Source organism: Camelina sativa, chromosome 8, assembly GCF_030686135.1.
Source record: "Camelina sativa cultivar CO46 ecotype springtype chromosome 8, ASM3068613v1".
Lineage (NCBI taxonomy): Eukaryota > Viridiplantae > Streptophyta > Magnoliopsida > Brassicales > Brassicaceae > Camelina > Camelina sativa.
Window position 1 is genome coordinate 30023833 of NC_141887.1, and position 13792 is coordinate 30037624.

A 13792-nucleotide genomic window follows, 5' to 3' on the forward strand; every position below is an offset into this window, starting at 1 on the left:
AATCACTCTTGTCGAAGTGAATTCCATTAGATCAAATATATCTCATCGTAGATGATTAAGGTGTTGAATGGCGACATGTATATTTGCGGATTTCGAAAAAAGGTACAATAACGCTAATAAGTCAGTAATCATCACTTTTATCCATCAGTGTGGGTTTTTTGTTTTTTTTTTAAAGTTAACGATTTGCGTATTTCAAAACAACAATAATACATAAGAGATAGAATAACGCATTCCAATTTTATAGTCTGCACAAAACCTAGCGGTCCAATAAAACCGTATTCTCTAAATAATAATTTTTTTTTAAAATAATAGAAGCTGTATATAAAAGGTAAGAAAGCAAACGAATGGATACATATAAAAAATATCTCTCTCTCTTTCTCTCTTTCATTCCTTTTCTTTTTTTCTTCTTCTCTCCAGAAAATAGGATCATCACTTTGAAGATAATTTATTTTATAATTTAATTATTATTGTTATCACAAAATTATAAATTTAAAACTGTATTTTTTTTGGTTATTAAGAAATTTGAATTGATCATCACATTATTTATTTTTAAATTAGATACTATTAACATAATTTTTATCCAACAAAAATAACTTAAATAACTGAAATATTTATTAAAGTTATAACTTATGTACTTTAATCAATTTATAAATAGTTTAGAATAAGTTATGTACTTCATATATTTTATACCAAGTATATATAATTAAATGTATAAAGATTCTAATATTATAAAAAGTAATAATTTGCTTCTCAGATTAATTTTGTAATATTTACTATTATTATAAATTTTCTAAAATATGTAAATTTTTTCATAAGATATCATGTGCAAATCTATATATATATATGTATTATACATAACACACATATATGCCTAAGTATATATAACAATTATAATATTTATTGTTCTCAGCCATTATAGCTCCCCTTTTTATATAAGTAATTGGTTTTCAAAAAAAAAGTTATGATTGTATTTTTTGGAAAATATATCTTTTTTTGTTAACAATTTAATTATTTTATCAAATAATGTCTCATCATCGGGGGAACATATATATATTCCGAAACATATTATTAGTGAATATTATAACATATTTTTTAATTATTATGAATGTAGATATGTCATCTAATCGTCGACGAAATACAAATCCTTCCAGACGAGCAAATCCAAGTGAAATTACAACTCCTCCTACAGAAACAACAGTACGGGTAAATATATGTTTTGCCTTTTTAGAAAATATTATATTAGTTAAAATTTACTTGGTTGTTAATATTGTATAAACGATATATGTAGAACAAAGACAAGTACAAATGGTCGCACATCCAAGAAAAAACATTAATTCAATTGTTTGACGAAGCAATTGCCATGTCTAATTACACTCTTAAAAATCCTACTGCGATTGGTAGAGAGTATATGGTTAAAAAGTTCAATCAAGCGTTCAAGATGGATATAACTTATGGTTTCTTCAAAAACAAGCTGGATGAATTCAAAAAAAACTATAAAAGATGGAAGGTTCTTATGCATAAAACTGGGATAACGGCTGATCCTGATACATCTTTGATATATGCATCTGAATCATGGTGGGCGGACCAAGAGTTTGTAAGTACACATTATCCTTCTGCTTATCACGGATGTTGCTGCTTGTCTTCAGTTATTACGGATGTCACTTCCATGTTTCACGACATTGTGTAATATGTTGCAAACAAATTATGGTCTACAACCAACATTAAATATAAGTATTGAAGAAAGTGTGGCTATGTTTTTACGGATATGCGGGCATAATGAAGTTCAAAGAGATGTTGGTTTGAGATTTGACCAAAATCAAGAAACTGTACAGAGAAAATTTAGGGAAGTTCTTACGGTAACTGAGTTATTGGCATGTGATTATATTAGAACTCCAACAAGACAAGAACTCTATCGAATTCCTGAAAGACTTCAGGTAGACCGAAGATATTGGCCATATTTTAGTGGATTAGTTGGAGCTATGGATGGGACTCATGTATGCGTCAAAGTAAAGCCTGAGTTACAAGGAATGTATTGGAATCGGCACGATAATGCATCATTGAACATCATGGCAATATGTGATTTGAATATGTTATTCACATATATCTGGAATGGAGCACCAAGATCATGCCACAATACAACTGTTCTGCAAATGATACAACAAAGTGATACCGAGTTTCCTTTGCCTCCATCAGATAAGTATTATCTTGTTGATTCTGGTTATCCAAACAAACAAGGATTTCTTGCTCCTTATAGATCATCACGAAATCGAGTTGTGAGATATCATATGTCCTAGTTTCATTCTGGTCCTCCTCCAAGGAATAAACATGAATTGTTAAACCAATGTCATGCATCTTTACGTTATGTTATTGAAAGAACGTTTGGAGTTTGGAAGAAGAAGTGGAGAATACTTTCTGATTTTCCAAGATATAATGTTCAAATTCAGAAAAGAGTGGTAATGGCTACAGTGGGACTACATAATTTCATCAGGATTTCAAATTTCTCGGATGCAGATTTTGCAGATGTAATGACTCAGACGAATAACAACCAAAATTTTGAGCATGATATAGGTGACATGGATGCAACAAAGATAGCAGATAGAGAAGCTATGACGCAAATAAGAGATACTATTGCAAATATGTTATGGAAAAATCAAAGTAATCAATAATTTTTTTAAAAAAATTGTATCTTTTTATAGTTGAACTTTTTATCAATATGTCAAAAAATAAAAAACTTTTTGATCAACTATAGTATTTAAAGTTTATAAATACAATTATTTTTATTATTAATTCATAACATACAATAATATACAAACATACTAACTATTAATAAATTTATTTATAATATATGTAATCCGCACCGCTTTTCCTTTTTTACCATTCACACAATTAATATTGAACCGCAAATAGTTTTTTCACCAATCAAATATCATTCTGTACCGCTTATTTTGTATAAACCGCACTTGTCCCGTAAACCGTTTGTACCGCAGTTGATACATACCGTACTCTAAAATCACTTTCCCTACACAACCAAAACCGCGGTCACCATTCGACCCTAAATAACGGCCAACGCACTTAGCCACAGTAACGTACAAATTAAAGAGGGAGACACTAGCTACGTTTGTATTGTACAGACATAGAAAGTTCTATAAAACAAGTACAAAGAAGTAATATCGAGGTATTAAATTAAAGAGAGATGATTCGTTCCTTGTACGGTTGTACCTTGAACAAATTAACATTCATTACGGTACTTTGTATACGCCATTCTCAACCGCCACGAAGAAGAGACAACAACGCACACCAGTATAATTGTACCATCCGTAAAACCCAAAACGTCTTAAATAAATATGGCTCTAGTTTTTGTAATTCTCAAATTATAAAAGTTGTCTAGATTATCCAACACATGATGGTTTGATAATTAAAAGATTCAAGTTAAGAGATCATGATTCAAATCTTTCTACTGCAATGTTAATAACGGTTAGCCACTACAAATATAAAACGTATTTAATAGCCAAGAAAAGTCTACTTTTTTTTTTTTTTTTTTTTTTTGCAAGTTTCAAAGATTAGGTATGAACTTGGTTTTATAAAACAAAACCCATGACTTAAAAAGTTAAAAGAGAAATCCAAATATGTTTAAATCGTATTGGGCCTGGCTGTCCATTAATGGTAGTAGAATCATTAAATAGCAATCAAAGAAGAAAATAACCCGAGACGATGATACACGCATTGGCGTAGTAGGAGGAGGACCCGACCCCAATGATGCGTAGTAAGTATTTTTTTTTTTTTTTTTTTTGTCGAAAAGAGTAAAGACTCAGCCAACTCGTGCGTTTTCTTTCCTAAACTCCATAAAAAGAATTTCACGTGTGAAACTAAAAACTGTAATTTATTCCACCACCGTACGTACCCATTTGGTGGGTCATTTGGATGGAGTCTCTCACTCTCTCTCTCTCTCACCTGCACAAATAAGACACGTCGACGTCTAACACGTGGCATAAGTGCATAGGTCAGTTTTCGGAGAACAATAAAATAAAAAGATTCGAAACAAAATGTCGCATTAAATAGGAATGTATGGACCTGAATCTGATTGTTGGATAGTAATATGTAAAGGAGGCAAGGCAAGCACGACGACGACTGACCCTCCCCTTACTAATTAGAAAATTAAGCCCCAAAATCAAAAAGACACAAAAAAATCCCCATATTTTACTTACTTAGCCGACTAACTAATACTACAGTCTGTAATGTATATATGAGAGCCGAGACTGAGACTGAGACTGAGACGAGTACCGTACAATACCATCCTCCTCCTCCTCTTGGGGGACGGACTTAAAAGAATGTCCAACTCAACACGTGTCGTCATCTTATAATTTGATAACAAAAAAAAAACATTATTTCTTTCATTTTATATTAATTATTTATTTTAAAAAAAAAAGAAGGAAGAAAGAAACAAACGAAAGAATACAATAGTTGCTTTTTTTTTTTTTTTTTTTTTTTAATTTGTATTTTTTGATTGGGTATCCCAAAAAAAAAAAGCAGAGCAGAGGAAAGGCGTCTTCTTCTTCTTTATTGGCTTGCTTCGTCTCTCTCTCTCTCTCTCTCTCTCTCTCTCTCTCTCTTTCTTTAATTTACTTTACTTTTTGAGGAAACAAAAATCCTCATCTCGCCCGGAGAAAATAGCTCTGAGAACTGCCTCTCTCTCTCTCGCTCTCTCTCGCTCTCTGTGTCCCTCTTCTCTTCCTTCTTGAGGAGAGATAAATATATAACAACGGTGGTGGTGGTACTCTTTCTCTTTTACGATTCATTCTTCTGATTGGATTATTATTTCATAGGCTCATCCTGCGGTTTTATTCCTTTTTGGAGCTTTTTGTAGTCTAGTCTTATTACAGGAGATTCAATTAGATTTTGGAACTAACCAACTTAAGGTTCTTGTGATTTGGATGGTTTTGGATTAGAAGGGGTTTTCATTATTGAATACAGTACATAAATAAATAAATATGAGTGGCGGCGATGATGAGACTAGTAGTCATCATCATCATAATGGATCATCGTCGGGGGCTCTGACGATTGACCAAAGTCTGCTTCTCGATCCCAAATTATTGTTCATCGGCTCCAAGATTGGCCAAGGCGCTCACGGCAAAGTCTACCAAGGAAGGTCTCTCTCTTGATCATCTTCTTCTTCAGTTGCTTTCAATTTAATTTAATTTAAATAAATTATTTATCCCAACCACCAGCAGGTATGGTAGCGAGATTGTTGCTATCAAAGTTGTCCACCGCGGCACCAAACCTGATGAGAAATCTTCCCTCGAGAGCCGTTTCATCCGCGAAGTCAATATGATGTCCCGAGTTCAACACCCTAATCTTGTCAAGGTCTCTCTCTTTCCCTCCCTGGTTTCTTTTTAGTTTCTTTCTTTTCAAAAAAAAATCTAAAAAAAAAAAAAAACAATTGGGAAACCCTTTTTGGCAGTTTATTGGAGCCTGCAAAGACCCTCTCATGGTGATAGTGACTGAGCTGCTCCCAGGGTTGTCCCTCCGTAAATATCTTGCCACCATCCGTCCTCAGCTGCTCCATCTCCCTCTTGCTTTGTCCTTTGCCCTTGACATTTCCCGCGCCTTGGACTGCTTACACGCCAATGGTATCATTCACCGAGACCTCAAACCTGGTATGTATGTTTGACTGTCTGACTGTCACTCTCTCCTAGCTTCGTTTTTCACAACAACAACAACAACAAAAAAAAAAACAAAACAAAACAAAACTTGCGTTCTTGATTGGTTATGGTTGTTGTCCTCCTGTCCCAGACAACTTGTTGCTCACGGAGAATCACATATCCGTCAAGCTTGCCGATTTTGGGCTTGCTAGGGAAGAAACCGTTACAGAGATGATGACCGCTGAGACTGGGACTTACCGTTGGATGGCTCCTGAGGTCTGCCCACTCCCGTCAGTCTTGTACATCATGGTTCACATTTTACATTCTGCCCTCCTGCATTAACATTGTCACCACCATGCATGTATGTATGTATGTCTTCATGTCATCCGTAGCTCTACAGTACTGTGACCCTTCGCCAAGGAGAGAAGAAGCATTACAACAACAAAGTTGATGTCTACAGCTTTGGTATCGTCCTATGGGAGCTTCTCACTAATCGGATGCCGTTCGAGGGCATGTCCAACCTTCAAGCCGCCTACGCTGCAGCATTCAAGGTTTTTTTCTTCTTCTTCTTCCCCTGTGATCTTTGAGCTATATTCGAAACCAACCTCTTTTCTTCTTCTTCTTCTTTAAATATTTCTTCAACACACTGCAGCAGGAGAGGCCACGAATGCCAGAGGGTATACCTCCCAGTCTCGCGTTCATAGTGCAGTCTTGTTGGGCAGAGGACCCAAACATGAGGCCTAGCTTCAGCCAAATTATCAGACTGCTCAATGAGTTCCTCCTTACCCTCACTCCTCCCCCTCAGCCTCTGCCTGACCCTCACACCAACAGGACCAACAGCGGAGCCATCACTGAGTTCTCCAGCCGCGCAAAGGGAAAATTTGCCTTCATTCGCCAGCTTTTTGCTGCTAAGAGGAACAGAAACTCTTAGGTACGTACCATGAAGAGATCTTCGTCTTCGCCCCTGCCACTGCTTTGGTGAATACATGACTTTAGCAGACAAGTACAAGGTTAGACTTACGTAGCACTCACTTCTTCTTCTTGTCAAGTGATTAACTCTGGTGTATCACACCTTCACACGCCAAACTAATCTAGTCAAATGTTAAAACCTATGTTTATCTTTTATATATACTCAAAACACTTGTGGATGATGTGATCAACTATGTATATTATCTACTTTATACGTTTTATACTTTTCGAATTTCTTTGAGAAACATGCAGCCCCTATGTGCATTCCATAATGGCCATAGAGAATATCTAATTTTTTATAAAAAATATTAAAACTAAGAAAAAAACGAAGAATAGAAAGTGATTCTTATATATTAGTATATTACTAACATTAATGTTCTCTAAATAAAAATATCATTATATTAAATCTTAAAAAAATATTTATATTTATTTTTCACATCGACATAAATTTATATTCGCAAATCAGTAGTATCTTTACAGTTTACACAAATATATATATATATATATATGTATATGTATCCCTTTATAATTCGTTAATGTATACTATAGAGTTTGTTTATCATCAGATATACTATATTTACACAAATATATGTTTTGACAAGTTTATATTCAAAAACTGTTAACTAATTTTAAAATGTACTTGCAACTCTATAATGCAGATAATAGTAAACATATAAATGTACAAGTGATTTTCTGTAGATTAGTGGCCATTATTAAGTTTTACACTACAATATGTTTTTTTTACTTTAGATATTCTAACCTTTTTTGAATCTGCGTTGATGATTAATATTCTTTTGACTTAGTTTAAAACCTTTTTTATTCGTTGATAGTTTTGAAAAATGACATTGGCATACACGTATACAAAATTATATCGGTACAAATCTTTGGACAAAGTATAAAATTTTAAAGCTGACAGTATATTATAATAAATGGGTTGAAATGACTTGACTGTATTTTATAGCAAAAACATAAAGATTTTCCATTTCAATAAAACATCCAGCTAAGTAGTGTGGAAAATAAATAAATGTAACAGATCTTTGAATACAAAAGATAATAACGAAAGTTTCTATTTGAATTTTAAAACAAAAGATGAGTAAATGCAACTTGCTTAATCTTGGTAAACTAAAGATTCAGAAGAAAAAAAAACCAAGAGTGGACTTATGTTTCCTAACAAAAAATATGACACATATATATCGTATTAATATCTTCAAATTAAGAAAGTGTAAATTGAAACCGACGGAAGTTAAAGAAAATATTACCAAATAAAGAGAATGATTGATAATCTACAAAGTACAGAGAAAAGGAAATTAAGAAAAGATGCAAATTAATGGGAAAGAAGAAAAGTGATAAGAGGCAGAAATCTTGAAGGAGATATATAAAGAATCAAAGGCATAAGGCAAAAAATAGTGTCAATAAGCCGTTTCCTTGAATGTTACTTTCTAAAATTGGGATTCTCTACCATAAGTATGAAGATTTTTTTGACATTAATGATTAGCCCTATTGAACAATTAAATACAAGCACCCCATCGATCTTGTTCATCATCATATTATTCTTCTTACACAAACAAACAAACAAACACACAAATCTCTTTTGTTCCTTTGACCAATGGAACTCAACCTCTCTACGCCCACATCATGTTCCTCCAGCAGCATCTCGTCATCTTCGCATGAGATCATCCCGAGGACCAAGGGGAAAATGAAAGAGAAGATTGCGGCTGAACCAGCGGTGGAGACTCCGCGGCTAGAGTTCCGCTTCCTGTTCGACGAGAATATAAGAAACTCTGGCTTTGGAGGAGTTTTAGATGATGAGGCACAAGGGACGAGGAACGATGCTAAAGCGAGGGTGTTTGCTTGCACCTTCTGCAAAAAAGAGTTCTCTACGTCGCAAGCCTTGGGAGGGCATCAAAACGCTCACAAGCAAGAGCGATCGTTGGCTAAAAGGCGCAAGGAGTTGGAAATAAACTATCCTGGACTCTCCTTCTACAGCCAGTACCCGCCGTCAAGTGGTATTTCCTACAACGGCAGCAGCTCCTCGCAATACGATCTTGGGGTTCGTTACAATCCTAACATTGCTAAAACTAAGCAGCCCTTTCCTTTCAACGTCTTCAGATGTCGACTTGGATACAGAGGGCTTAATATCCCTCTGGTCTCTCACCTCCCGGTTCCACAGACTGACGATTTGTCCAAAAACTTGATTGCAAACCTAGAGGGTAACGTTCACGTGCAAGGCGAGGAAAAAGATCAACCGGACACTGATACTTCCAACGATTCTGATATAGACTTGTCTCTCAAGCTATAGATTTCTTTTTTTCTCGGGAGGGTTAAATTTTATTAGTTGTTCCTTGATTCTGCATTTCTTTTTTCTTGTTTTTTTTTTTTTTTTTTTTTTTTTTTTTTTTAATATCGTAATGTTAAAGCTTATATTATTATTTTTTTAAGTAAAAAGAAGTGACTTTGAATTCCCTGGTCTTCTATACTTAACACAAAAATAAATAAAAATTATTCATTAGTTTTATGTTAACGATCTGGAATTTCAAAATTTAAAAGCGTTTTTTGTGTAGATAACAGCTATATATATATATATATATATATATATATATATATATGATAACTAAATACTGTAATATATGCGAGATTAATCCTTTGAATATTAGAAATAGAACCAGTTATTATCATTTACGAATTGGATTGTGTATAAAGATATGGATGCAAGTTATTAACTTCAGAGAGATTTTGTAATGCAGTTAAAACTTGTTTAGGATGAAGCAAAATTCACATCTCTTGGGATTGGAGATTTAGTGGGTGAAGGTTGCATTCAGCATTGACTCCTCCCCTCAACCACCAACCATACTCTTTTCTCTTCTGAGGTTATAGTTATATAAACCTCTTTCTCACTACGTACTAAGTAGTACTAAGCAACAGAATAAGAAGAGAGAGAGAAAGAAATGATGAGAGTTGTGCTACCCGTTATGTCAGCTTCTTGTTTCCATCGTTTCAAGGGGTTCTGAAGCAGCGCCGCAGCGGTGTCTTGCAACGCGGTAGTGGCCATCCTTTACCAGTGCGCTATGTACGTGGCGCAGGGAGGAACCATTCCGGGCAGCTGTTGCACTGGCATCAGGATGCTCAACGGACAAGCAAAGAGCGCATCAAACAGGCAAGGTGTGTGTCGCTGCATCAAGTCTGCATTGGGAGGAGTGTCTTACTCGTCAAAGAATCTCAAGAATGCTGCCACTTTGCCAGCCAAATGCGGTGTCAAACTTCCTTACCAGATCGACCTTTCCACCAACTGCAACAGGTAAAAAGAATACACGTACATGCTTTCACAGTTGAGTTTACTACCCTGTGAATTATAAAGACATAAAAAAATAAAACTATATATCTGTATCTAATCAGTCATATATACATCTTATACAGCATTAAATGAGAGAAAGAAGCTGCTGCAAGAGCAAAAAGACCAAGAATAAAGGACATGTGTTTTGTCTAATGATGTAATCGGAGTTTAACGCTTTCCCGCTACTATTTTACTAAACTGATCTATGTTGACCAAGACAGAGAGTGAGTGATCCAATCAAGTATACTTACGATTACCAATCTAAGTTGAATCAAATACAGTATCTTACATCTTTTTTTTTTTGTTTATAATAACTTTTCCTGTTATTCACGCAAATTAAGTCTTGATTGAAATTATTTCTTCGGGATTTTTGGTATTTGAATCCAAACCCTACAAAACAAACTAGAAAAAAAAAATGGTAAGAGTCCCGGGGGAATTTCTTGGCTCCTCTTAGCCGCCGAGGGGGTAATTGGGCCCTGGATTTAGAACGTCAAGTAAGTAAATGGGCCTGCAGATTTGTGTAATCATCATCGACGCGTCAACGAATCCATGGATACACACTCTTTTGTGAGAGAGAGTGAGTCTTTATTAACAAGAGTGAGTTGTTACCTTCCTAACGTCGGCTTCCAAAAGCAAAAACAAAACTTGTTGTGATAAAAAAATCTATGTGGCTTGGCTGCCGACTCCGGGAATAAACAACAAACATAATCAGACTCTTCTAAGATTGTTTTAGTTTTGTCATATTGCAGTTTTGCTTTCTAATCATAAACTTTCCCACTTTTAAAATTTCAATTTTTTATTTTATTTCGTTTAGGACATAACAAAAAGATAATGACATATGGTGTTATCTTTCACTAGACTAGTCAATTTACACAATGGTATTGTAGAACCTAGTCATAAATAATAATATGTCAGTATGTCACCAAGACATAATCGAACTCTTTATTAGCTAGGTTGTAAAATTGAGTACCCAAATTTCGTGGGACACAAACCTGGTTCGGCTTTGTATAATAATAAAACCCAATAATTGAGATGACGCGGACGCTGGTATGCTGATGCTGCTGCTGCATGGTATATATATGTCATTGAAAATGTGAGTGGGGGTTGTTGTTGTTGTTGTTGTTAATGTTGTGATTCACGAAATAGTTTGTTGCCACTTCTGATGATTTCATTCATCCTTAAAAAGAAGATTGTTTTATTCTTGGTGCTTTCTTTGCTGTTGCATTATTTTTACACCTCTTCCACTTGATGAAGAAGAAACAACCAACGAATAAAAAGAACCCAAAATCTCTTTAATTAGTCTTTCAAAAAATAAATTTCTGCGATCTGATCTGAGGGGGGGGGGGCAACACTTGAAACTGAAGTATATTTAAATTATTAAATAAATGAAAGTGATTTTGATTATCAATTTATCATATATGTAATGTATAAAGGAATTATATCTTCTCTCTTTCAGAGACAAACAAAATATCTTCCAAGTGCCAATGTGCCATAGACCGAATCTGTGTAATAATTGTCTTCTTCTCTCACTTGTGATTTTTTTGTTTTTCATCCATAATTACTTCTCAATAATATTGTGCAAATCCACATATATATATATATATAGCCAAAAAGAAAGAAAAACACAAAAAAATTAACAGATAGGAGAAAAGGAGGAAAGGTCCCCCACTTTTGTATTAGAAGATACTGTGAGAGAGAGAGAGAGAGAAAAAAAAAAGTAAGTAGTTAACCCAACCTGCTTGGGAGTCCTTTCTCCTCCTCATCATCACGTCTCTCCCACACCACACATTGACACATACACACACAATATTTTTGAAGAATCTCTGAGACAGACACACCAATTGTCAATTGACGCCTAATGCATCGACTGCTGCTGCTGGATTCCCACGGCGGTAGCGAGACGAGCGGCAGCGGCGGAGATGGGTACCTGAGGGACATGAACTTCGACGCAAACATGGTGATCATACTCGCCGCTCTTCTCTGCGCCTTGATACTAGCGCTCGGGCTGAATTCTATCCTCCGGTGCGCCATGGGATGCGGTTTATTCGGGTTATCATCATCTGGGGCGACGACGGCCGCCGACAGAACTGGACTAAAGAAGCGAGAGCTGAACAAGTTTCCTGTAGCTGCGTACGGGTCTAGCCTTGTGAATATAGCGGCTACGGAGTGCGCCATCTGTTTGGGTGAATTCTCCGACGGCGAGAGAGTCCGTGTTCTGCCCCCGTGTAATCACAGCTTCCACATGTCTTGCATCGACACCTGGCTTGTCTCTCACTCTTCCTGTCCTAATTGTCGCCATTCACTCATCCCTGCTGCTGGATCTGCATAAATTAAATGATTGGTGGTGGTTACGCCACTACTACTACTACTAGTAAGTAGTAACTACTCCATCACTAATTACTAGTAGTAAACTAGCCTAGTAGAGTTAAATAAACAACACACACTTCATTTTTATTCCTAATTTTTGGTAGCTTATTGTTGTTGTAGTAAATTAGTAAATCAGATACTTACTGTTGTTTAGTAGCGTTTTGTTTAATATTTTTAAAGATTCGAAACCCGAACGAATGAGGCCCACCTTGTTTGGGCCTATTCAAGTATTCAAAAAGCCCATCTTGTTTTTTGTTTTTTTTGGTTTTGTGTATGTCGGTCGCCCTAATCGACGAGTGAGTGAGTGCTGATGATGGGTGGTGGTGAGTCTGAAAAGCAGAGGTCGGTGGTCCTGTGGAAGCTTAAAGTTTGTGTGAGAGCCGAACGTTTCAGTTTGAAGCTCAATCTACGGAACAGGCTCTCTTCTTGGAAGCTTCACCGGTTGTCATTCGTCCTAAGATCTCGAAATCATCATCTCAAAGTGGATTCTCAATCCAAACCCAGATTCATCCGGAGTCTTGCTATCTTCCGTAGGCGGAGGCGGAGAGAATCTGTGGATGCCATGGAATTGGTTTGGAACGGAGCGGTGGTAGTGGCAAAGAAAGCAAGAGGCGTGGGTGCCGCCGTAACTCTGATCATCATCGTTGCCAATTACCTAATGCCATGGATCAAGTTGAGCACCGAACCGTTCCAATTATATTAGGTTATGCTTTGGTTTGGTATTAACTAAGTAAAAAAAGGCATTTCAATGAATTGTTTGTTCCACCGAAATAAATTCAAGACCGGAGAGAAGCCAAACAATGCATTTCAATTTAGTTTAGTGATATTCAATTCCTCTTCTGCTAAACAGACAGAAATTAGCTGTTTGGTTGTGTAAATCATCCCCTCTTATGTTATGCTTGTGGGATTTATTCAGTGTATCTCTTGTTTTGTCTTAATAATTAATGCCTTCAAACTTAGAGACCAAGCAATTCAATTACAAAGACGGCTCTCACGAGAGCGGGCAGTGTGTGACAACTTGGAAATTGGTAACCTCTCAGTGAGGCAAATAGAGTGAGTGTGATTAGTTGATTGGAATACAGAGAATTGTCACACACACTCCAAGGTCGTCCACCGCTCGCTAAAATTACAAATGTTTGGATCTTTGCATTGACTTAGAGAAGCACGGCCCAAGTGTTGAACTGTTGATGTTGGTCCATTACTCCCAAATCCACAATTGCATATATCTTCTTACAACATACGAACCAAAGCCTTTTGTTGGGGAGATGTTAACTAGCCGAAGGTGCCTTTGAGACTGGAAGCCAAAAAAGTGGAAAAGGTGGAACAAGAAAAGTTGTAATGGGGTTTCATATTGTAACGTAAATTAAAAAAAAAAAAAAAAAAAAAAAAAAGGTATGGAATAATACTAGTATAAACTACTGGAGTACTTCGTATATAGTAATATGCTTTTAGTGTCGTCTAACGAGGAGAATAAAGGGGAGACCCG

General features: G+C 35.8%; 3 protein-coding genes and 2 pseudogenes across 8 annotated transcripts; all 5 read left to right on the plus strand.

The window, feature by feature from the left end:
• The first annotated feature begins 4488 nt into the window (after window positions 1-4488).
• Window positions 4489-6853, plus strand: LOC147940638 (serine/threonine/tyrosine-protein kinase HT1-like). 5 transcript variants are annotated; one of them, XM_087461998.1, is made up of 7 exons: window positions 4529-4771; window positions 4947-5146; window positions 5229-5361; window positions 5459-5654; window positions 5791-5915; window positions 6032-6190; window positions 6292-6853. In XM_087461998.1, the coding sequence occupies exons 2-7, from the start codon at window positions 4989-4991 to the stop codon at window positions 6568-6570; spliced, it is 1050 nt and encodes a 349-aa protein (XP_087318124.1). In that variant the 5' UTR covers window positions 4529-4771; window positions 4947-4988; the 3' UTR covers window positions 6571-6853. The 5 variants fall into 5 exon arrangements, with proteins under 5 accessions (XP_087318123.1, XP_087318124.1, XP_087318126.1 ...); XM_087462000.1 differs by having other exon boundaries at window positions 4619-4771; window positions 6295-6853; XM_087461996.1 differs by having other exon boundaries at window positions 4622-4771; window positions 5226-5361.
• A 1228-nt stretch (window positions 6854-8081) lies between these two features.
• Window positions 8082-8954, plus strand: LOC147940639 (zinc finger protein 1-like). Its single transcript, XM_087462001.1, has one exon. It carries the CDS (start codon window positions 8215-8217, stop codon window positions 8905-8907), a length of 693 nt encoding a protein of 230 aa, XP_087318127.1. The 5' UTR covers window positions 8082-8214; the 3' UTR covers window positions 8908-8954.
• A 482-nt stretch (window positions 8955-9436) lies between these two features.
• On the plus strand, window positions 9437-10229 carry LOC147940640 (non-specific lipid-transfer protein 10-like; annotated as a pseudogene).
• A 1217-nt stretch (window positions 10230-11446) lies between these two features.
• On the plus strand, window positions 11447-13263 carry LOC147940641 (RING-H2 finger protein ATL74 pseudogene; annotated as a pseudogene). Its single transcript, XR_015564740.1, has one exon. The product of XR_015564740.1 is annotated as an RING-H2 finger protein ATL74 pseudogene (transcript).
• Window positions 12620-13009, plus strand: LOC147940642 (uncharacterized). The gene has a single exon (XM_087461365.1). The coding sequence runs from the start codon at window positions 12620-12622 to the stop codon at window positions 13007-13009; it is 390 nt and encodes a 129-aa protein (XP_087317491.1).
• Window positions 13264-13792: the final 529 nt, after the last annotated feature.